At 49.1% G+C, this 24,980-nt stretch overlaps 2 protein-coding genes across 2 annotated transcripts in view; one reads left to right on the forward strand and one right to left on the reverse strand.

Annotated features, from left to right (window-relative positions):
- The first annotated feature begins 1,597 nt into the window (after window positions 1-1,597).
- Window positions 1,598-16,725, forward strand: Amz1 (archaelysin family metallopeptidase 1). The gene is made up of 6 exons (XM_035444798.1): window positions 1,598-2,093; window positions 3,950-4,117; window positions 7,629-7,757; window positions 8,052-8,221; window positions 12,546-12,722; window positions 15,335-16,725. The coding sequence occupies exons 1-6, from the start codon at window positions 1,790-1,792 to the stop codon at window positions 15,890-15,892; spliced, it is 1,506 nt and encodes a 501-aa protein (XP_035300689.1). The 5' UTR covers window positions 1,598-1,789; the 3' UTR covers window positions 15,893-16,725.
- A 4,858-nt stretch (window positions 16,726-21,583) lies between these two features.
- The window catches only part of Gna12 (G protein subunit alpha 12), a 102,665-nt gene continuing 99,268 nt past the window's right edge, over window positions 21,584-24,980 (reverse strand). Inside the window, exon 4 of the mRNA XM_027413532.2 lies at window positions 21,584-24,364. Within this exon, the coding sequence (XP_027269333.2) occupies window positions 23,795-24,364 (570 nt within the window). The 3' untranslated portion in view covers window positions 21,584-23,794. The remainder of the gene's footprint in view (window positions 24,365-24,980) is intronic.

The following is a 24,980-nucleotide window of genomic DNA, read 5'->3' on the forward strand; positions in this document are numbered from 1 at the left end:
GAGTGGTTCAGGACTTCTGTGATACCAGGGCCTCGCTTCTTTTCTTCTCTTGAGGAAGCTGTGAGGTAAACCCTCCTGGGCTACTCCAGAGAAATAACACATAGACCATTTCAAGTTACAGAAAGGGTAATTCTGAGTTTAGGGGTGTGGCTCAGTGGTAGATCACCTGCCTAGAATCTCCCAGTGAGGGGCTGGGGCATGGTTACTCAGTGAAGCACCTGCTTTGAACTTTCCATTGAGGGGTTACAGGTATGGCTCAGGGATAGGGTTTACCTAGCCTGCATTAGGACACAGATTCCATCTCTAGCTCTGAAAGACAGAGAGAGGGAGGAAGAGAGACAGAGAGAGCAATACACAGAAAGAAAGGATGAAGTAGCTACAACCTTGAGGGGTAATTCAGAAGCACTGAACCTGGCTTAATTGACTTAAGCTTAGGGTGTTGTGTTTGTGAGCAGGTCTGGGGCAGAGCAAGGAGTCTAAGTAGGTGGTGTGATTGGCATCTGGAAACAAAAATAGGTTGGTGAGATGTGTGAGGAGTCAGGTGCTCAGCACCTGCAGGGCCTCTGGGGTTGCGCCCCTCCTCCCCTCTGCGAGCTGACCATGCTGGGGCAGAGAAGGCAAACAACACCTGCCCACCCTATGTTTCTGCCTGAGCCAACCACTCTGAGATGCAAAAGGAAGCCTGAAGTACCCACGTGCCAGTTTTCACTCCCAGAGAGGGCTCTGGTTGACAGCGACTACCACTGCTTGCAGCCCCTCTGCCTGTCTGCTTGCCTCCAGTTACAATTTGCTGTGTCCCACGTGCATGCTGATTCTGGTCTGTTAGATCTGTGTTTTAGAGCCTTGTTTATATTCTAGAAACCAGGACCGGGGAGACATTGGGCTGCCTTCCTCCCCAGAAGACAGCCCCTGGGTGCACCAGGGCGCTTGAAAGAAAGCCTATGGTTTGGGGGAGGGTCTGGCCACCTTCCTAGGGGAACAGGATGTGTTTTAAGATTGTAAATGGCAGGGATAGCAGCCTCTGGCTTTTCTAAAGGAGCCCTCCTAGCCTTGAAGGGTAGAGGCTTCCTTATATGACCCTCGCTTCCGAGGGCTCAAAGCAGAGTTGAGGACTGTGTGGAAATACAGCTCTGTGAGGAAATAGGGCGCGCCATCATGCTCAGTTCTGGGATGGGGAGATGGGTCAGTGGGTAGAGCACTTGCCACACAAGCATGGGGATCTGAGTTTGGATCCTCAACACCCACGTGACAAACTGAGATGGCATGTCTGTGGGTTTGCTAGCCAGCCAGTCTGGTTGAATTTATAAGCTCCAGGTTCAGGGAGAGACTATTTTTCCAAGAGCAAGGTGGAGAGTGATAGACTTGACATCAACCTCTGGCCTCCACTGGCATGCACACACCACACACGAAGGCGCAGGGCATGCATGCACGCATCCCTTCTGACCCGACTGGGTGAATGCTACCTCCTAGAGGTAGACTGCATCATTCTGACTCCAGTTCACAGAAAACTGCCTCTAGTCTGAGAGTCATTTGTGACCAGAACAGTGACCATGTGCCTGTGCTGTCTTCTGCAGGGTGACAGCAAGTTTTTGCTTGCCTTGCTGAGAAGTTCCAGCACAAGGCAGAACTGAGTCACACAATCTCTCTCTTCAGTCTCCATCCCTGAAAGCCCCAAGCAGCTACTCTGTCAGCCTGAGGGAAGATTCTAGAAGAGACCGTGGCTGTCCCCTGGGAGATTCATGGGCCAGAAAAGGAGCTCCAGGGAGTGGCCAGGGGCCACACACACACTATGCTGCAGTGCAGACCACCCCAGGAGTTCAGCTTTGGGCCCCGGGCCCTGAAGGATGCCTTGATCTCCCGTGATCTGGCCCTGAAGCAGCTCTACACCTCAGCCTTCTCTCCATCTGAGAGGCTCTTCCTGTCTGAGGCCTACAACCCTCACCGGACCCTCTTCAGCACACTGCTCATCCACTCGGCCTTTGACTGGCTCCTGAGTCGTCCAGAGGCCCCTGAAGATTTCGAAACCTTCCATGCTTCCTTGCAGCCCCGGAAGCAGAGCCTGGCCCGGAAACACATTTACCTGCAGCCTATAGGTATGAGAGCTGGGTGGGAGCCATCAGAACTCCTGGGGGGGGGGGATGTGGCTTAGTGGTAGAGCACCTGCCTAGAATACCCCCCAGTGAGGGACTGGGGTGTGGCTCAGTGCTAGAGCAGCTGCCTAGAATCTCCCAGTAAGAAATAGCCCTAGGCAGAAGTGACTTGAAGGCAATAGCTTGGGGTCTGTTGGGTACTCAGGCGGAGCCGAGTGGCTTGCCTTTTTAGGATTCCCCATTTTATCTGTGTGCTCATAGTCCTGGCCATGACCTGGTTATAACCTGCACTGGCCTAGGTCCTGTGCTGGGTACTCAGGGTCTCTGTGGGTGCTGAGGGCAGGAACCACTCATTTCAAAGGCTGGAAGCTGAGGTTGGAGATGTTGCTGGCTTGTCTGGTGGCAGAGCTGGATTCTGGATGAGGTGGGATTTGAAGGCCTCATGATCTCTTAGAAGACACCGGACTGGCACAGAGGGGACTTAGGGATCTCCAGAGAATCCTCCAGCTCTTCTTATCGGTCAGAGACTAGAGGAAGTGGGGCAACCAGGGCTAAGAAAATGGCTCAGCCAGGTGCTGGAGAGGTGGGAGGGACAAGCTGGCCCCTGTGTTCTCAGTATAGCAAAGTTAGGAGGTCCCTGCCTGGCACTGGGACACACAGGGCACTTGTGGCTATTAGCTTTGTAGTGGAGGACAGAAGGCACAGACTTTTTGAGACATTGACATACCCTGCTTTGTCCTGCCCCCTCGAATGGCACCTCAGTGACCAGCCTGGGTTCTCTGACAGTTCCTTCCTGGAGCTTAGGACCTGAGTGCCACAGGCACTGTGTGGTTCCTGCATCTCTCAGCCTGCAGACTGCTCATGCCCTTCTGTCCATGTCATCTGTGGGTAGGAGGGTGAGGGTGGGCCTAGGGACCTGTCTTTTGCCCTCACTCACTTCTTTCCATTCTTCTCCTTTTTTTTTTTTTTTTCAAGAGAAGGTTTCTCTGTGTAGCCTTGGCTGTCCTGGAACTCGCTCTGTAGACCAGACTGGCCTCAAACTCACAGAGATCCGCCTGCCTCTGCCTCCCCAGTGCTGGGATTAAAGGCGAGTGCCACTCTTCCTTATTTTAAATATGTGTATTTGTGTCTCTGTGTGGGTTTGTGCACATGAGTACAGGTGCTCTCACAGGCCAAAGATGTCTGATCTCCTTGGAGATGGAGTTATAAGCAGTTGTGAGCTGCCCAAAGTGGGTGCTGGGAATTGAACTTGGGCCCTCTATCAGAGTAGTGTGCGCTCTCAACTGTTGAACCATCTCTTCATCCCTCTTAGTCTGGGCTGGCCCTGAACAAATTATGACCTTAAACTCCTGTCCCTCCTACCCCCACCTCCTGAGTGCTGGGATTACAGGTGTGCATTACCATGCCCAGTGTGTACAGTGATGGGGATGGGATCCAGACCCTTGTGCATGCTTGGTAAGCATTCTACCAACTGAGCCACATCCTCAGCCTCATTTCTAACAGTGCTCGGGACCCTGAAACCACTCACTCTTTGTTTCCATCCAAGATCTGTGCCCCATCCAAGTAGCACACAGTGAGCACATGCCCCTCCCTCCAGTGGTTGTTCCCTGATCCTGGTACCCTGGCCACCACTGTCAGCTGGTGCCCCTCTGCCCTAGCCAGGCTGCCCTTCTCTTGGCCTGGGACCTGTTAGCTTCTACCTATGCCAGCTGCTCTCTTCCGGTCAACTTAGATGCCTTCCCTGACCCTGAGTTATCACACAGGACTGTGATGCCTGCCTTTTCCACCCAAAGGGCCAGCACAAGTGAGACTCACTGGGCAGGAGGTCACAGCAGGCTGATGTGTTTGTATTCACCTAGATCTGAGTGAGGGGCTGGCGGGCTGCCCCTTGCTGGACCACCTTCGAAACTGTGCAGAGGCTTTCTTCCTGGGCCTTCGAGTCAAGTGCCTGCCCTCAGTGGCCGCTGCCTCCATCCACTGCTCCTCAAGACCTAGTCAGGACACTGATGGGCTCCAGCTTCACACAGGTGAGCGAGGCAGGGTGTGGGTGGGGCACAGCCTGGGACTCCACTGTGCAGCAACAGACCCTTCTGGAAAGAAAAGTTGGAAGGAAGGAGCCCTGGAGAAGGAAGGGATTTTTTTTTTTTTTTTTTTTTTTTTTTTTGAGACAGGGTTTCTCTGTGTAGCTTTGGAGCCTATCCTGGCACTCGCTCTGGAGACCAGGCTGGCTTTGAACTCACAGAGATCCACCTGCCTCTGCCTCCCGAGTGCTGGGATTAAAGGCGTGCACCACCAACGCCTGGCTGGGAAGGAATGTTTTGATGGGTCTTTTGTGTGTGTGTGTGTGTGTGTGTGTGTGTGTGTGTGTGTGTGTGTGTGTTTGTATACCTGTGTGTAAACCAGAGGACAACCATAGATATTATTCATCAGGAGTTGTCCACCTTGTTTTCTTAAATTTTTTAAGATTTATTTTTATCTTTGTGTGCATTGGTCTTTTGCCTGCATCTTTGTCTGTGTGAGGGTGCCAGATCCCTTGAACCAGAAGTTATAGACAGTTGTGAGCTGCCATGTGGTTGCTGGGAATTGAACTCAGGACCTCTAGAAGAACAGCCCGTGCTCTTAACTGCTGAGCCATCTCTCCAGCCCTACTTTGTTCTCTTTTCTTTTCTCTCTCTCTCTTAAAGATTTATTTATTATGTATACAGTGTTCTGTCTGCATGTGTGCCTGCACGACAGAACAGGGCACCAGATAGATGTGAGCCATCATGCGGTTGCTGGGAATTGAACTCAGGACCTCTAGAAGAACAGCTAGTGTTCTTAATCACTGAGCCATCTCTCCATCCCCCTCTACTCTTTTTTCTTATGACAGGGTCTCTCACTGGTTTGGACCTTGCCAAGTCAACCAAGCTGACTGAGCAGTGAGTTGCTGGCATCTGCCTTCTCAAATGCTAGGATTACAGTCACAGATGACCACCCCTGACTTACTTATATAATTAAGACTTTAAAAAATTTATTTACGCCGGGTGCCGGGTGGTGGTGGCACATGCCTTTAATCCCAGCACTGGGGAGGCAGAGGCAGGCGGATCTATGTGAGTTTGAAGCCACTCTGGTCTACAGAATGAGTTCCAGGACAGCTAGGGCTACACAGAGAAGCACTGTCTCAAACAACAAAAACAACAAACCAAAAGACTTTCTTTTATGTAAGTGTTTGCCTGCATATATGTATGCAGGCCACTTTTGTGTCTGGTACCTGCTGAGGTCAGAAGGGGGCAGTAGATCCCCTTGGAACTGGACTTACAGGTGGTTATGAGTCACTGGTGGGTGCTGGGAACTGATCCCAGGTCCTCTGCAAAAAGCAGCTAGTGCTTTTAAAGGCCAAGCCATCTCTCCATCTCCTCTTCTCTCCTAGCTTTATTCTTTTTATATATGTGTATATGTGTATGCTTGTGTGAGTTTATGCAGATCACATACATGCAGGTGCCAGAGGCCAGAGGACATGGTTTCCCCTGGAATTGGAGTTCCAAGAGGTTGTGGCACTCCATGAGGGTGCTGGGACTGAGCCAATCCTCTGTCCCTCCCGGCTTTTGTGGATTTTTAAGACAAGAGGAGCTTGGTGGCCCAGATGGGCTTTCAGCTTATGATTCCCCTGCCTCAGCTTCTTGAGTGCTGAGATTAAAGGTGCATACCACAGTGCCCAGAGACCTGCCAGTTTTGGTTGCTAGTCGGGCGCTTTTTTTGAAAAGCATTTCCTGGGAGAATCTATGTCCCAGGATAGTTTTCCTTCAGAGGGGTTTTCTCTTCCCCCTGCTGGGCCATGTATGACAAAGGCATGATTCTTTTCTGGGCTGTTCTGTGACCCTTAAGGGCAGTACGCATACTGTGTTGGGTGTGGAACCCAGTGGCAGCTGGCAGAGTAGGGAGGTATCTCTGGGGTCTGTTTTCTGCCTACGGAGCAGCCCAGATTTACTGCTCTGTGGGCTGGGCTTCTCCTGGCCCTGCTTTCTTAGCAGATGTTTGACTCAGGAAAAGTTCATTGAGGTCAGTTGAGGAGTAGTGCAGGGCTAAGGCAAGAGGATTTAAAGTTTTAGACTTGCCTGGGCTACAGAGTGAGTTGAGACCAGCGTAGGTTACATACCAAGAACCTGTTTTAAACAAGTAAAAAGAAGGCTGGGGTGTGGCTCAGTGGTAGAGCACTTGCCTAGAATTCCCCAGAAGGGGCTGGGGCTAGGGCTAGGGTGTGTCTTCGCAGTAGAGCACCTGCCTAGAATCCCCCAGTGAGGGCCTAGGGTATGGCTTAGCAGCAGAGCACTTGTATAGCACATGCAGGGCCCAAAAAACACTGAAAAAATTGTTTCTATGATAGTTTTCATTACATCAAATATTCTGTCAAAATCAGTTTACTTTTTTAAAAAACAGTTTTGAGACTGTATTTATTTACTTACTTAGTTTTGAGTCAGGGTCTCACTATGTAGCCCTGCGTGGCCTGCAGCTCACAGAAGTCTACCTGTGTAAAGGCTGTGGAGGGCTCTGCTCTATGCCTCTTTAGCAATGGCTTGCAGACCCCAATATGGCCATTTCCCTGTCCTGTGTTCTCCATCTTGATCTTCATGGAGGTGTTCCCAGCCCCATCCACTTCTCTGCCCCTGTCCACAGCAGACTTCCTGGGACAGCTCTTCTGTCTAGTGTCCTTTCCCCTCTGCCTTTGCAGTCACTCTCTTGGCTTTCCTGGGCCTCACTGGCCACCTGGGTCTCCCTCTTCTCCCTCCTGCTGTCCTTGGTGGCTCAGACACCTTTCTCTGTCCTGAACTCTCTGGACAATGCAGTGTCATTGTCCTCTTAACACCTGTAATCACAACTGCAGGTCCCTCTTGCTGTTTGAGGGCCTAGGGACCTAGCTAGATGTGGGCATTTTTGGGTAACTGTTTAGCGGCCTGTTCCTTCCTGGGTTCTTGTTGCCTCTGTGTGTGTGTGCTTGCGTGCCCGCTCGCGAATATGTGCATGTGTGTAAACAGAGGACAACCTTGTTTTTTGAGACAGGTCCCTCACTGCCATGGGACTCTGTAATTTGGCTAGACTGGCTGGCCAGTGAGCCCCAGGGATCCACCTATCTCTGCCTCCCCAGAGTGCTGGGATAACAAGCCATGGGCCCAGCTTTCTTACATGGGTTCTGGGGATCAGACTCAGTCTCTTATGTTGTCATGGCAAGCACTTTACTGGACAATGTTCCCAGCCCCTGTCTCTCCTTTCAGCCTCTCTACATGGAAGGTGATGGCCTTGCTGTGTCCACATCAGCTTTCATGACCCAGGAGACAGAGACCCAGGAGACAGAGACCCAGGAAATGACTGGCACTGGAGATCCCTGGCCTGACTCTCAGGCTAGGCCCATAGTTCTCAGGCTGATCATATAGCTTCTCTGGGTTCTGGGTCTCCCCAGGGATGTAGTTTGTCAGCATCCAGCTTTGAGCGGGGCTGGTCATAGATCAGGAGACCCATGGGAGGCTCTTCTGCTCACCCTGACCCCCAGCCTTCTTCCTGCAGATGGCATCCTGTCCTTCTTGAAGAACAACAAGCCGGGGGATGCACTGTGTGTGTTGGGCCTTACACTGGCTGACTTGTACCCCCATGATGCCTGGACCTTCACCTTTGGCAGGTTCCTTCCGGGGCATGGTGAGCTGAGGTCCCAGCAACTATTGCCCAGGAGGCAGAGTAGAGTGGTCCCAAGGCCCACTAGTGCTGGGCATGGTGTAACACTGCCCCACCCCCAGGGTGATGTGCGTGCAGGAACTTGAAGCTATGTTCTCACTGGGCCTGGGCAAGGGGCTGGTCCCCAGAGCTGACTGCACGTGGCAGGGCTGGAGGATAAGTTTTTCTTCAGGCTGTCCTGGGCTCCTGGGAATGCTGGGATGGTTTCACCCTGGGTCCCTTCTGCCATGGCTGTCCCTTCTTCTGGCCTCTCCCCAGAAGTGGGTGTGTGCAGCTTCGCTCGATTCTCTGGGGAGTTCCTGCAGGCCGGGCCCAGTCTTCCTGACCCAGCTCTGCTGGAGGCAGCTGCAGATGACCCTGAGACACTGCCACACGAGGGAGGCCGGACCCTGTGCTTCAGTGCCCTGGGCATGGTTCAGTGCTGCAAGGTGAGCACAGGGGACAGGAAGAATCGGAGAGATGAGCCTCCAGCATAGTCACTGCTAAAAGGAGGCTGGTTCCTTGTTTTTCATTAACCACAGCACTGTCCCTTAAGCAACTGCTGTCCTAATCGGCATCTGCAACTCCACAGCTACCACAGCCAGGGGACATTCCGTTCCCTCAGGCACTGGCTCTATCATGGCCACTAAAGGAAACTTTATCTAGATCTCTATCCCTCTATAGAACTCAGGATTCAAAGGTTGAGGGGAAATCCTACTTTCTCAGAGAGGCTAACCTAAGTAGCTAGTGTCCTCTCCTAACTTGCATCTCCCGGAAAACCTGGCGTCCTTCTGCTCAGCCCCCACTTCAGAATCCTAGCTACACATGGTTCTTCCCTACCATTTCCTGTCAGCTGGTTGCTGACTCAGCCTCCTGACCCCAGCTTCATTTTATTTAATCAAACACATGTAACACATCTTTGCATTGTTAACAATAGCAGCAGAAAAAATGTAACATACCTTAAAATAGTATTCCACAACATTTCCCCCTTTTTGTCTAAATCAAAATGAAAGGTTTTAACTTTAACATAGTAAAACAATATGCAACAAAAATGGAATTAATTTACAGTATTCAGTTCATTTGCATTTAGCAAATTCAGAGAAAATACTCTACTATCCATCCCATCTTAGTGACTCCAAAGTTTTTTGGTTTTTCGAGACAGGGTTTCTCTGTGGCTTTGGAGGCTGTCCTGGAACTAGCTCTTGTAGACCAGGCTGGTCTCGAACTCAGAGATCCGCCTGCCTCTGCCTCCTGAGTGCTGGGATTAAAGGCTTGTGCCACCAACGCCCTGCTAGTGACTCCAAAGTTTTATACCTAATTTACTCTCTTTCATAATTAGACAACTGAAACTAAAACTATCTAGTCTTCAACTCCATCCAAGACCCCAGAAGGATATATTATTACCTGAGTAAACAGGAAGTGCATTGCAAGCAACTTCCAAGACTTCAGAAATGACAAGAGACTTCTGACTGCCTGGACAGTCACCCAAAGTTCCTCTGCAACACCGGGGCATCCATCTTCAGCTTAGAGGCCTAGAGTATCTAGTAGACTTTTCAGTGAAGCAGTAAATTTGAAGGACTTCCCTGTCTTGCTTTGGCAAAGTTCAGCAGTCATTTTCCTGTGGGTCCTGCATGTCCATTTTGCAGAGCACTCAGTCAAGCAGTCAGGGCAAAAGCAGTTTCTTGTCCAAATGGCTCATCTTGCCACAGTGAAAGCAAACTCCTCTGGAGTTTCTTTGATGTCCATCATCCTTTTATGAAGTAAATTGGTGCTGCCAGGAGCAGATGTGTCTCATTGTCATGAAAAGCCCCGAGTTAACAAAACATTTTAAATGTCATATTTTACAGGTCTTTGAAGTATTTGAAGACCACTTATCTAAAAGATATCTGTATGATATAGAAAACATGCCTAATATATCTACAGATTTGATGACTAACTACAAATCTATGTTTTTGATTATCCTAAATAGTTTATAAGAGCTTTCAAAAATTAGACCTTTACCACATACATATTTTAATTTCATATGCATTGGTATTTCGCCTCCATGTATGTTTGTATGAGGGCATCAGATCCTCTGGAACTGTAGTTAACAGACAGTTGTGAACTGCCATGTGGGTGCTTGGAATTGAACCCAGGTCCTCTGGAAGAGCAGTCAGTGCTCTTAACCACTTCGCCCTTTCTTCAGTCCCCTACCTTATATTTTTAAATGAACTCATAGGTACAATAACTTAAACAAGAGTAGAAACATATACACAATATAACAAAAATAACTTTACATTTATATCAATATACTACATTCCCCTAAATGATAACATATATCTGTAACCCACCAAACAACCAAAAGCCTCCCACACCCCTCTTGGGAATGTGGATGTTGTGTTCTCCAAACTGCTTCCTGTTGTCTGTGGGCAGAAGGCATCTTTAGTGACCCTGAGAAAATTTAAGATAATGGCCAAGTCCTGGGAAGACCAGCAGTAACCTTTGTTGATATATAGCACCTGTCAAGAGTCAGGAGGTCTTCCCTGATCAACCATACTAACCTGGAAGGAATCCACAGCTTCTCATTTCCCATGGAAACAAAAGCAAAACCTCTCCTCCAACATATTTTTAATTTCCATTTGACAAATATATTTTTTGACTTCCATTTTAAAATTAAGTCATTCCTAAAGTATTTAGGCTGGTTTATTTTGACAGTCCCTCCTTCAACTCCAGGTCTCTGAGCAGCTGTCCTTTGCTCATCAGCAATCCAAAAATTCAAAATCAACACAGTACTATACAGGATCCAGGCTCCTGGTGTATTTTCCATCTTTACATGCCCTTTTTTCCTGTCTCTTCAAAGACTTTTTTAGTATATTTCTTTCTATGGGTGTCTATATCCATTTTCTTTCTTAAGTCTACATACATTGTAAACAACACTGGAACCTAATGACAGGTTTTCCAGTCTGAATATCTTTTACTGCATATCATTTATAAAGCCTTTTGAAACTGTATGAACTTTAAAACTGCTAAGCTGTATAGTCCTCTGCAGGTGGCTTTGGTCACTGGCTCCTCCTGCTACTCTGGTTGGTTGTGAGGTGCATTTGGGAAACTGCATTCAAATTTCCTAGCTCTAGGAAGCTTATGTTTACTCTGCCGTATATATGTTTTGTTCTGTTTTTTTTTTTTTAACTTAGCTTTTTGTTTTTGTAACATACCCTCTACTCAGGGCTTGCTGTAAGGCAGAGACTCTTTGTTTTTTCCCTGAGACAGGGTTTCTCTATGTAGCTTTGGAGCCTATCCTGGAACTTGCTCTGTAGACCAGGCTGGCCTTGAATTCACAGAGATCTGCCTGTCTCTGCCTCCCAAGTGTTTGGGACTAAAGGCATGTACCATCACGCAGAAACCCTTAAAGGAGTCATGAAATTTGAGTTCACGTTGGTTTGTTTTTCTTACTCTTTTGAGTGCCCACTACCCAGCTCCCAAATAAATCACATGGAAACTTATTCTTTCTTATAAAGGCCCAGCCTTACCAGCCTTAGCTTGGCTTATTTCTAGTCAGCTTTTCTTCAATTATCCCATCTACCCTTTGCCTCTGGGCTTTTTCCTTTTTTACTTCTGTATATCTTACTCGGTGGCTGACCCCTACAGTCCTCCTCTCCTTGTTCTTTCTCCGCTTCCTCCTATTTATTCTGTGTCTGCCAGCCCTGCCTATCCTTTCTCCTGTCACGCTATTGGCTGTTCAACTCTTTATTAGACCATCAGGCATTTTAGACAGGCACAGTAACACAGCTGAGTATCCAGAGGAGGGCTCTTGTGAGGAAAGAGATCTTCCATTTCAGTTAGCTCAATCTGAAGAGCCAGCACCTCTGAAGACCTGCCACTGGGCCTGTCCCGCTCAGACATTAGCCCAGAGCTCTTTCCGCTTTGTGAGCGAGAACATCTCCCTGGTGATAACTTCCAGCCTCAGCTTCTTTCTGCTTTCTCCTTAACCTCGAGTCATCTTACTGCACTTTCAGTTTTCCTAACTTATTTTCCAGGCCATCCACTTCCTGCCTGTGGCTTCTGTTTAGCTGCGTTTCTAGCTGCTCCGGCTTCACATTCACAGCTCAAACTTTCTAACATCCCACTCTTGAGCTCAACTTCTCTTTGAGGGGCGTGCTGCTCTTGGTTATAACTCTGTCATGGTCATCATTTCTTTGTGACATTTATCCAGATTCTGCAATTCAGTTTGCCTCTCCAGTAGCTGTAAGCTGTACCGTGCAGATTTCAATCACTTACTTTCACACGCTGCTAGACAGTCTCTCTGCCCAGCTGCCGGTCTTTCAGCTCTTTTAGACCAATCAGATGTCTTAGACAGGCGCAATAACACAGCTTCACAGAGTTAACATAAAAGAATGCACCACACCTTTGCATCATTAAAACAAATGTTCCACAGCATAAACAAATGTAACACATCTGAAGATGATAATTCCACAACAGTCCATCAATTTACAGAGTGAGTAAACCAAGGCTCAAAGACCCCAAGTGTTTAAGGCCACTCAGCCATGAACCTACAGGATTCTGGGATCTCGCCCCTGGTCTGGCCGGCTTCTAAGCCTCTTCAGGCTGTGTGGCTTCTTAGAGCCATTAAGCAGGATACGGTGAGGGCACCGTGTGGGTCCTGCCCCACACGGGTAATCTTTATTACCCAAGGTGTTGGACTTCTAGGGTTGGCCAGCTGGCTCAGGTATCCCTGGGTGGGAGTTATAGGATGCTGAGAGTGTGAGGCAAGGCCCTGGTGTAATTTCTCCTCAGGTTACCTGCCATGAGCTCTGCCACCTCCTGGGTCTGGGGAGCTGTCGATGGCTTCGCTGCCTCCTGCAGGGGGCACTTAGCCTAGATGAGGCCATAAGGCGGCCCCTGGACCTCTGTCCTATCTGCCTTCGGAAACTGCAGCACCTCTTGGGCTTCAGGCTCCTGGAGAGGTACAAGGTAAGTAAGTGTGTGGGGCGTGGGGCGTGGGGCGTGGGGCAGCCACCCAGAGGCAGTGGGAGGGGACAGGTAGCAGGACCTGGATGTGTGTATGGGATAGCCAAAGGACATGCTTGCACCATCACTCCTGGGGAGGGGGCTTCAGGTCTTGCTGACAGATGGAACACCCAGGCTGGTGTCAGTGACATCAGGCTGTGGTGGGTGGAGGAGGGCAAGAAGCGCTGTGTTTACAGAGCACAGGTGAGGGCCCCCTTCCCACATCTTGTCCTCTTTCTTCTTCCTTGCTCCTTGGTGGATACTGATCCTGTACCTAGAGGCAGCACAGCCCCGGGAGAAAGGGGAAGCACATACCAAGCTGGTATTCAGAAGGGCAGACAGCTGCAGAGCTCCTCTTGGCTGAGCTGGTGAGGGGATTCTGCCCTCTGCTGTCAGAATGTAGTATTGCTAGAAGGCACGTGTCGTGTGTTGTCCCCCCCTACCCCCCAGCTTTATCCCTGCTGGAAATCTTGTTTGCAAACTAGGACACTTGACTCAGGGTTCCGAGATCAAAGACAAGTGCTGCCTAATTCTTTTTATTTTTTTATTTGAAGTCCACCTTTGGTTGAAAGCAAGTTAAAAGTTCTCAGTGAAAGGAAGAGATATTCCTGTGTAAAAATTGGCTTGTATTCAGTGTCTAGGCTCAGTTTACTCAGTGCGGGAAGCCTCCACCCCTTCAGGTTTTTTTCTTTTTAAATTTTTAATAAATATTTAGCTCAGGTGTGGTGGTACACACCTTTAATCCCAGCACTCAGGAGGCAGAGGCAGGTGAATGAATTTCTGTGAGTTAGAAGCCAGCATGGTTTACATAGTGAGTTCCAGGACAGCCAGGGCTACACAGTGAGAACCTGTCTTCCAGGGGAAAAAAAGAGAATGACTCACTTATTTTCATTTTCATGTGTATGGATGTTTTGCCTACATGTATGTCTGTGTACCATGTGTATGCCTGGTGCCCATGGAGGCCAGAAGAGGGTGTCAGATGCCTTGAGAATAGAGTTACAGATAGTTGTGATTGCCACGTGGATGCTGGGAATTGAACTGGAGTCCTTTAGAAAAATAACTAGCACTCTTAACTGCTGAGCTCCCTCCAGTTTTATAAATTTATAAATTTATAAATTTCATGTGCACAAGTGTGTCATGGTGTCCTACGGAGTTGAGAAGATGTAAATCATGGGTTCAAACTCAGATTTGGTGGCAAGAGTCCCTTTGTACTGGTTATCTTGTTTGTCCCTCCCTGAAGATTTGTGATAGAGTTGCTGTCCGATCACACCAGGGGTTGAGCTGGCACCCTGGGGTGGCCAAGCCCTTTTTGGGGACAAGGCATGGGGACCAGAGGGGCTGTGGCCTTCGTGGCTGTCACAGGAGGTGGAGTCTGCTCAGTGTCACTAGGACAGTCCCTGGGGATTTTGGTAGGGGACACAGAACTAACTTAAGCCTAGCCTCACAGCAGGAGTGGGACATGCTGCATCTTGTCACACCAGGGTGCCCATTTGGGGATATACTATAGGAAGCTAACGTCATAGCACAGCTGATGGTAGGTGGCATTTAGGGGTTGGAGTGTGTTGATTCTTCTCTTTGGCTTAAAGTTTTAACTGGACCGGTGGTTAAGAACAGCTTGATTCCCACTACCCACCAACTGATAGTTAACTCCAACTCTGTGGGATCTGATGCCCTCTTGTGGCCATTGGGGGCACCTACATGCATGAGGCACATCTGTGCACACATGAAATAAATCTTTTTTGTTTTCTTGAGACAGGGCCTCAACTAAAAAGCTCTGGCTGTCCTGGTACTCTGTAGACCAGGCTGGCCTTTAACTCAGAGATCCACCTGCCTCTACTTCCCGAGTGCTGGGATTAAAGGCGTGCACCACCATGCCTGGCTAATTTTTTTTTTTAAAGAACAAGAACAGTAAACAAACAAAAAAATAAAAATAAAAGGGGGAAAACAAAGTTTAACTCTAGGGGTTGGGAAGATGGCTGGGGGCAAGAGGGGGGTATGAGGGCCTGAATTTGGATCCATGGCACCTATGTAAAAGTCGGGTGGTGGCACACACAGTGTCTTTAATCCCAGCCAGTCTAACCATGGTGAGCTCTAGGGTCAGTGAGGGACTGCCTCAAAAAACAAACAAAAAAAACAAGGTGCTTGGTGTTGATCTGTGGCCTCTACATGCACATGTGCCCCCCCCCCCAACTTGCATGCTTACACACAAAGTTCAAATGAACTATAATCTTCGTGTAATTATCTTTGGGCAATGGCTGGTTAACAGCTAGCTGGCTGAGTGCCTGTGAAAGGTGGGCCTCTGGGAGTTGGGAGGCCCAGCTCAGCTGTGACCTGGACTCTAGTCCTCAAATAGGCCCAGCTCAGCTGTGACCTGGATTCCAGACCTCAGATAGGCCCAGCTCAGCTGTGACCTGGACTCCAGTCCTCAGATAGACCCAGCTCAGCTGTGACCTGGACTCCAGTCCTCAGATAGGCCCAGCTCAGAGGCCCTTATGGCTTCAGCCTCCTGCTGACTCTGGGGTGGTCCCCAGGAGCTCCCTGGCTAAACAGCAACCTCAGTCTGTCTCTTTCCATAGAGACTCCATACTTGGACCCGAGTGATGGTGGAGATGTGGTCTGGCCAAGAGGCTGGGGAACCATCTGTGTCAGATGACACTCTGCCCTTCAGTGCTGACTCAGGCATGGGCTGCGAGAGTGACACAGAGCCTGTCACCAGTCCTTCAGAGCCCGTCACCCCTGATGCGTGGAGTCATGTCTTCCCTGATGGGCCTGAACCAGGGTCTGAGGATGGGCTGAGCTCTCTGGTGGCTTCAGAAGTGTTGCTGAAACTCGGGGGCCCAATAGAGGCCATTGAGGAGTATGGACAGTGGCTGGGTGCATGCATCCAGGTCCTGGAGAGAGAAGTGGCTGAAGAGGAGCTGGTCCACGTAGATGCAGCTGTGGATGCCATGGGCCGGTGGGAGATGTTCACGGGGCAGCTCCCAGTCACCAGGCAGCACCTGCCCTGTGTCAAGGATAATGTGGGGCTGCGAAGGGTCCTGGGCGACAAGTTCTTTTCCCTGAGGCGGAGGTTGAGCTCTCGAAGACTTGCCAAGGCTAGTTCTTCCCACTGCCGCTGGGGGGCAGAGAATTAATGCATCGGGATGAACCATCCAATACAGTGAAGTCAGCTCCTGGCATTTTTTCCTGAGGATACCAATTTATCATGCCTGACCAGTGACTGAGGGTACTTCTGGTATCTTCTGGATTAAAAGAAATGTCCCCAGAAGCTGAAGAAATGCTCCTTGGGTGCTTGACCATGGGGTCCTCATGTTATGTGGCCTGCAGCCATGGCTAAGAGGGAGGAGGTAGCCACATGCTTGCTTCTTCCCTACAGGAGGCGGCTCTGGTCTAATCACTCAGAGCTGGAGCTCTGGACCACTCTGCGACATGGGTTATGTGGCTATGTGTATGTCTGTGTCCCTCTGTCTGTGCATGAGTGCAGCTGCCCACAGAGGCCAGAAGGGGGAATCCCTGGATGCCATTACAGGAAGTGGGAGCAGCCCTATGTGGGGGCTTGCAGTTGAACTCGGGCTCTCTGCAAGTGCAGCACACACCTTTAATGTCTGAGCCATCAATCCAGCACTGTTTCTTTTCAACTTTGTGTCACTCATACAGGGTTCTTTTCTGTGGTCAGAATGACTTTCGGCTCAAGGCTGGCGTGGGTCTTTTGTGAAGCTCCTGGAGAAATTTGTGCCCTGTGGGGTTGGCTATTTCCCAGACAGAACTGGAGTGATCTGGTGTCTAATGGGCAGGTTCATGGGGTTGGGTGTGGAAGGCAGAAAGGCGCCTTCTCCAACCCTGAGGCTGCTGCTTGTGCTGTCGCTACCAGTTAGGCCAGTGTGGTGGTGGGGCTTGGCTCTTCTGTCTTTGATGGCATTTTCCCTGTCTCAGTCTATAAACTCCTGACAGAAGAATGGTATTAAAATTATTCATCCACAGCTGTGTTTTTCCTCTTTGTTTCTGTGTCATGTATTGTTGGAGCTCTTTTACACACACACAGTTTTCCTGAAGTGACCCTCATTGTTCTCAAATGTCCCAGCTGGCTGGCAATGCCAGTCTTGCTATCTGAGGAGGGAGGGTGGGGGTCTTGGCAAGCTGAGGGGAACATGTGCATCTTGTAGGTGAGTGGCTGTGTTAGATTCCTTCTCGTTGCTGTGACGAAATATGTGAGCAAATCAACTCAGAAGATGGTTTGGCTGGGCTCACAGCTTCTGAGGTCTCATCTGTGGTGGGCTGATTCCATGGCTTTTAGGCAGTGGGGAGGTAGGAACTTCACAGAGTGTGTATGGAGAGATGTTCACCTTATGGAGGCCAGGAAGCAAAGCAGAAGGAACCAGTGAACTGTCCACTCTTTAAGGGAGCATTCCCAGTTACTATCATTAACCCTACCCCCTCATGTATTTTTGTTGTTGTTGTTGCTTGCTTTTCATTTTTGAGATAAGGTTTCAGTAGCCCAAGCTAATCTTTAACTCACTATGTAGCCAAGGACAACCTTGAGTTTCTAGCCCTCCTGCCTCCTTAGCTAAATGCTGCTGAGTCTAGCAGGTCCCCTGTGTTGTCAGGGCACCCATAGCGTGCATGCTTATGCTCTCTGGCTTTACTGGGTGAATGGCAGATGATGGCTGTGGATACCTCTTCAAGCTGCCCTGATATCCTGTCTTCCACCTGCAACCCAGGCACCCATCAGAGGCGAAGGAAGGCCAGCATTTTGTTCCTGTTCATGACAGGAACTGCTGGGGATGGAAGATGGAGTTTCACCTCATGGCCGGGGCATGAGCAGGAAGCGGCTGTTGTCCTGTAAATATGGTCTGTGTCACAAAGGACACAGACCTTTGTGAATGAAAGACCCTCCAAAGTGCTTAAAAATGCAGACATGCAGTGGGTTAGCTGGGGAGCTGGGTAAAGCTAGAGTGCAAACTTAGATCCTGCTGAGGTCAAAGGGGAAACTAGAACATTCCAGAGAACATCTTCACATATAGAAGGTCTGTGAGCAGTGCCAAGGTGAGCCACTCTGTAGATCCAACAGGCGGAGACAACCAGGGTTTGGAGGACATGCAGCTGCATCCATGTCTGCCTGGGAAGGACAGGAAAGGTCTTGAAAAGGAACGTGTATGTTTGTGTGTGTGTAGGCGAAGTTAACTTTTTTTGAGACTGGGCCTCTCTCTATAGCCCTGGCTCTCCCAGAACTCACTCTGTAGACCAGTTTGGCTTCTTTTTTCTTAAATTATTTTTTATTTAAAAACAATCTTATTTTACATACCAATTCAGTTCCCTCTCCCTCCCTCCCGTCCCCTCCATTCCTCAGGGAGGGTGAGGCCTCCGATGGGGGATCATCAAAGTCTGTCACATCATTTGGGGCAGGACCTAGACCCTCCCCTGTGTATCTAACATGAGAGAGTATCCCTCCATAGGGAATGGGCTCCCAAAGCCCATTCGTATGCTAGGGATAAATACTGGTTCCACTGCCAGAGGCCCCATAGACTGCCCAGGCCTCCTGACACCCAAGTTCAGGGGGCCTGGTTCAGTCTTATGCTAGTTTCCCAGATGTCAGACTGGGGTCCTTGAGCTCCCCCTTGTTCAGGTGAGCTGTTTCTGTGGATTTCCCCAGCATGGTCTTGACCCCTTTGCTCATGACTCCTCCCTCTCTACATCTGGATTCTAGGAGTTCAGCTCAGTGCTTAGCTGTGAATCTCTGCTGCTGCTTCCATCAGCTACTGGGTAAAGGCTCCATGATGGCATTTAAGTCATCAATCTCATTATAGGGAAAGGGTATTCAAGGTAGCCTGAAGATCAGAGAAGCAAAGCAGCTAAGCCACCAGAGCTTTTACCTCTATCTGACCTCAATGTGGCTGGAGACTAAATACATACCTCTCTGGTGCTGGGATTAAAGGTGTGAGCTCTGTTTCTTTTAGACTGATTCATTCTCATGTAGCCCTGGGAGGCCTTGAACTCACAGAGACATCTGCTTCCATTTCCTGAGTCTTGGGATTAAAGGTGTGTGGCACCACTACCTAACCTCTATGGCTGAATAGTGTGGACGGCTTTGCATTCTGATCTCCAGGCAAGCTTCATTAGATCAGAAGCAATGTATCACTGTAGCTCAGCAACATGGAGCTGAATGAAATTTAGGCTATTTGCCCTGCATGAGCCCTCTACCTTCGCTCATAGTGTTCTTTGAACTCTGTGAGAAAATAGGCAGAATAAGGAGATGCACAGATAACTGGGGACTTGCACCCCAACTCCTGGGCAGCCCCCACTCAGCTCTGTTGAAGCTTCTGGAAGCTTCTACATACTTACTCTCCACAGGGTGGAAAGCTGGAGGTACACTAAACAGAACAAAACCCAGGCCCATGTGATGGCTCAGTGGGTGAAGGTGTTTTCCCTGTGAGTCTGACAATTTGATCCTCTATGTAAATCTAGGAGAATCAATTCCACAAAGTTGTCCTCTGACCTCCACACACATGCCGTGGCACACTTGCACAAACATGCAATAATAAATCCTAGTAAAACAGAACCTAGTAAAACAGAACCCTTGGGGGACTCAATCCCTCCGCAGCCTCAAGTAAGGGGGCCTGTAACCTGCCGACTATCACAGAGAACACGGCATGCTGGGTGGGGCTGAACCCACAGTGACCCCTACATGTTTCTTGGAAATTGCCTTTTAAAACAAGCCTCTTGATTGAAAGCTTGTTTTCATTTGCTTCTTACCCAAGAAGCCAAACTCAAAAATAAACCTGAGTTATTTTGGGCTCCAGCCGGCAATGAGAGGTGATGCTGGGGAAAGCTGAGCCAGGGAAGGGCTGCCAGCCACTGTCCCCTGGTCTTTTGCATTTCTTGCAGCAGATTTCAAAAGCTGGGTTATTGGGCTGGGGATGTGGCTTAGTTGGCAGAGTGTGTACCCAGCATTCAGGAGGGTCTGGGTTCCATTTTCAGTGCTGGGTTATATAAACCAGGGCTGGTGGTACCTGGCTATAACCCCAGCACTCAGGAGATGGACGCAAAATGATCAGTACCAGGCTCACTCTCAGCTACACATCAACGAGCAATTAGAGGCCACTGTGGGATACACTAGACCCTGTCTACTCAAACATGAGGATCGGAGTTCAAATCCCAGAAGCGCACATAAAAAGCCATGCATGTTCTTGTGTACTTGTGATCCCAGGGAGGAGGGGAGATAGGATCACTGGGTTTTGCTGGCTGCCAGCAGTAGAGACCCAATCTCTCAACAGATTGCCCACAGGCAAACTTTTTCTAGACAATCCCTTGAAACTCTACCCAAGTGAGTCTAGATTTCGGCAGTAGACAGTTAAAACTAACCACCACACCAAGGACTGAATATAAAGGAGAAAACCAGTTACTGAGATCCTCAGTCCCATGAAACAGCTCTGCCAAGAGCTGGAATGGCTGGGATCATGGTCATTTGGGTAAGTGACACAGTAAAGGCATCAAGGTGAGGAACAACCCTCTTTGTTCTGTCCACCAGTTCCAGGGCTAGAACAGGAAGCCCCTAACCACTATGTTTCCTGGCATTACTTATGATGCTGCCTGGCAGAGGCTGGAACCAGTGTTATTTCTCCAACAAACAACCTGGTGCAGAAGTGTCTCCACTACCACTAGCTCATGCAGTACTTTGGTTGGTTCTTGGTGTTTCTGTGAAGTGAGCAACTCCTTTGTTTTTTAGCAGGTGGGGATGCACATCTATGTTCATGAGCAGAGGCCAAAGGATGTCCAGTACCCTGCTTTATCATTCTCCCTTGTGGCAGGGTCTCCTACTAGGAGCAGTGCTGGTGGCCAGCAAGCACTTGTCCCCGTCCTCCATAGTGCTAGGGGTGAAGGAGCACACATCCACAACTGACATTTTATGTGGGTACTCTGGATTTTAACTTGGGTCCTAATGCTTGTGTAGTAAGTGCTCTTATCTGTTCAGCCATCTCCCTGGCTCCTTTAGAGTCGGTCTCATGCACCCCAGGCTTTGAATGTGTAAGCAGTAGTAGACAGCCTTGAACTCCTGCTCCTTCTGCCCACTACCTCTCAAGGTGTATGACGCTGTACCTGGGTAAGGTGCATTTTAATGTACATGTGTTTGGGGGACTTTCATTAAAAACAATGGCAATTATGATGACTCTCTGACCTGCCAGGCTCAGGTACACAGAATTAAAATTTCCAATAGTCAATCTTCAAGTAAAGAAGGCTGTGCTGTTGGGATGGGAAAGTGAGTGTTGGCTTTGAGCAGTAACTGGTGTTTTATACTAAGCAAAGAAAAACCAAGGACTCATTTTGAACAACATCTAGAGGTGTGATGCTCGAATCTTCAAGCCAGACCTACCCAATCAATGTCAACACCAGTGTGAAGTGGAGGGCAACTGGCCCTGGGCTACTGCCCCAGTGGAACCCTAACAAACCAAACTAGTTCAGACCCTGAGCTAGCCAGTCACATCCATCAGCTTGGCTTGTTTTTATTATTAATGTGTGTGTATGTGCATGAGGTCATCCTTGGGGGTTGTTCCCCAGGAGCTGTCCACCATGTTTACTGACACAAGGTGTCTTATTGGGGCCTGAGGCTGCTTCTCCAAGGGCTGGGGTTGCAGGTGCATGCACTACTCCTGGCTTTTCATGTGGGTAGGGAAATTACAAGACTAGAAATCCTAGTCACACTAAATGACAGAGTGACTCAAGAACTTTGAAATAATTTCGGTACAGGAGTTAAGACCACTTCTCAGAATGTCCCCCTTCCCCACAACCCTGCTCTTTAACACCTATAGTCTATTAGGCAGGAAGCAGTCTGAGTTTTAAGAAAGTTTATTGTTACATTATTTATTTTTTGCAGTAATAGAGGAGGCATAAATACCTTCTGCTTCTCCAACACTGCAATAAAAAGGACAATAGTCAAGGGTAACAGTGAAATTAAAATAAAAAAATACAAAAGCCTACGGTCTGGGAGACAAACTTGACTACAATCTGTGTGTAGAGACTTGTAAATGACTTCAGCCTCGCCCTGCAAACTATCTCCTTTTCCAATTGCACCACTTCATGGATCACAGAGTGGGGGCTTCCTAACAGAGGATATGGCTAGGATCAGCTCACCAAGGCGGTGGGCCAGAGCTGGGCTGGTCCAAGCCGCTGGGCCTCTGGCCATCCACTTGCTCAGCTAGTTGGAAGTTCACATCTTGCTACTACTCACACGCTTCCAGCTTTGAAAGTGACTGGTACATATGTCAGACTGTCAGAGGGACAGCACTCTTCCCTGACAACCCCACCACTTGCCTCAGTCACAGTGGCCGGGGGAAACAGCTTGTGTCTGCTTGAGGTCTCGTCATTGACTGAGATACATGGGGCACCTGGCAAGGATGCTTACTGTGTGTAGACCTAAGACCCCTGAGGAGCTGGGCATGGCTGCTGGCCACATCCCCTCTGCTCATGAAGACTTGGTGAAGCAGGCAGAATGGCTGTTTTCTTTCCAAAGGAAAGAGCCAGAAGCTCAGCAAATGCTAATATATAAACTCTTTAGCAGAGAGCAAGAGCAAGTGAGTGAGAAACTGACTGCTATTTCCTAATCAGTGCGAGCACTGCAATAGCGGGGTTTCAGAAGCAGCCCCCCTTCTCCTGGCTTAGAATCTGCTCCAAGAATCCTATTTGTCTGGTGGCTGAAATGAGCCAAGACCAGGATGCAACAGGGACCAAGTTTTAGGAGCAGTGTGGCTGCAGATAGGGCCCTTGGATGTGTTAGTGAGCCAAAGCACCCTCTGGGGTTCTAGGAAGTTATAAGCCCCTCCCCAGCTCCTAGAAAATAATGTACAGAGGGGCAGATCTGGAATGCAATAGATTGTAAAACAGTGCAACACCTGCCAGGAAGCTGGGCAGGACAGGCTGAGATGTAGCAGGTTGTGCTTATGTCCTCAGCCTTCTGTACCCTCATGGACCAGAGTATAGAGGGTGCCTATTGTCATTGTGTGCAGTGACAGAAGGTGGCCTGCCAGCAACTCTGAGAGCAGAGCACACTGTGTGAAGGCAACGGTGAGGGGTGGTATGCAGAGCCCAGGCTTCTCCTGAAGGGTTAGTGGCTGGGGCCCACCAAGTGGCCACCAAGGCATGAAGATGCTCTAGAATTGCAGAGCATCTCTCTGGCCTGCTTTCAGAGCCCAGGACAGAGGACACTACATGCCATCAATTATCAAGTAAGGCATAGGGGCCACTTACAAGGCTACTTGGTTATGTGTCTTTGCCACTGGCTGTGGAGGGATGGGGGAAGGAGTAGAGAGCACCACTGTGTATACAGGCCAGCCACAGCCACTCCAAATGCCACCTCTCCACACTGGGTCCTGCTGGGCATGCAGACAAGGTGAGTGGCTGCTGGGGCATTAAGGCAGCGTCACAGCTCCCACCTTGTTCTCTACAGCAGGGAGTGGGGACATCTGGCTCGGCTTGTTGGCTGGAGTGGGGACTCTTGAGGATGTTGGCACAATTTTAAAGGCAGTGTGCTCACTTTGGGAGGTGGCACTGTGGCCTGAGCTTGGACACTCTGAGCTTAGCAGCATCGCATGCCCCTCTACAGCCTAACGTGAGGCTAAGCTTTTGAATTAGTGTATCTTAGTGAGATCTACATGTCAGAGGGAAGAGCCACCTGCAAGGCCAGCTGGGTTTGTGTTTCTATCAATGAGAGCACGTGTGTGCTTGAATCTTGGTTAAGTTGTGTCAGCAAGGAACAGTTTCTGTAAGGAGGGAGAAAGCTGTGTTACCAGGTTTACAGATCAACACCAGAACAATGGTGTAGATTCAGTAGTTTCACAGTCCCCGGATTCAGTAGCTATCACTGACACTCCTACGTCCTCTTGTCTGGAGCTCGCTGGTGTGGTTGGCAGTCCAGCATTCTTGAGCCAGGTATTAGACGTTGTGGATTTGAGATGCCCACTGCAGGTCTATGCAGGCGACGACACACCAGAGACATGTGACCATGGGCCATGGAGGCCATGAGAGGACGGCAGAGGGGCTGTCTCTCACTGCAGCATGATATCTTTCAGGTTCTCCTGTAGGATTGTGTCCTTCACAGCATGAAACACAAAGCGGATGTTCTCGGTGTCTATGGCAGTGGTGAAGTGGTGGAACAGGGGTTTGCTGCGGTTCCGGCGCTTCCTGTCAAAGCACTGTACCAGGTAGCGCTGGACGTCCTCCAGTCGGTGCGGGTCACCTTTGAAATCCGGGAAGTGCTTCTTAATGCTCACCGACTTCACCTTCTCCACCAGGAGGTCCATCTTGTTGAGGAAGAGGATGATGGAGACATTGAAGAAGAGCTTGTTGTTGACGATGGTCTCGAATATGTTCATAGACTCCACCAGCCGGTTGGTGCGCCTGTCCTCCATAAGGACCTGGTCATACTCACTCGAGGACACCATGAACAGGATTGATGTGATCCCGTCGAAGCATTGGAACCACTTCTGGCGCTGTGACCTCTGGCCACCCACATCTACCATCTTAAATGGGATTTTCTTTATAACGAAGTCATGTTCCACGATTCCCTTAGTGGCCTTTCTGGCAAGCAGGATGTCTTGCTTACTAGGGAAGTAGTTCTGGAAAACATAATGAAGGGAGATATTTGAGAAGGAAGAAAAACAGGAAAGGATGAACATAAAAAAGCTGGCAGCAGACAGGCTGCAGAAGAAAGATACAAGGACTCTTGCAAGAACATTTAACCAAACACCAAAAGCAAGTCTTATGGACAGAGCTATAAATCTAGCTCACAACAAAGCAGCAGGATCAAACATTTCATCTCACAGTGAATACAAGCTCTCTGGCTTGAGACAGAATGGCCAGAATCTTCAGTTGAGCTTTCTGTAAAATTTCGTCTGTCTTCTTCACCAGAAGAAATTAATCATCTTTTTCATTTGTTTCTATATATCATAGATGTTTAGTTTTCTAGCTTCCAGAGCACATATATTCTAAACCTTCCTATTGACTAATCTGATTTAGGTTGTGTAATGAGATCTAAGTGAACCCAATGAGACATTTAGTATGTTTTTCTTAGAAAACTTTTTTTTGGTGTTGAAGATAAAACGGCCTCTTGCATGCTCTACCACTGAGCAACACCCCAGCCCCTCATTGGGGGATTCTAGGCAGGTGCTCTGTCACTGAACACCCTAAGGTCCTAACTTTAGCAACTTTCAAATCCCTTTGACTCAGCATTTT

The sequence above is a fragment of the Cricetulus griseus genome, chromosome 4 (assembly GCF_003668045.3).
Source record: "Cricetulus griseus strain 17A/GY chromosome 4, alternate assembly CriGri-PICRH-1.0, whole genome shotgun sequence".
Lineage (NCBI taxonomy): Eukaryota > Metazoa > Chordata > Mammalia > Rodentia > Cricetidae > Cricetulus > Cricetulus griseus.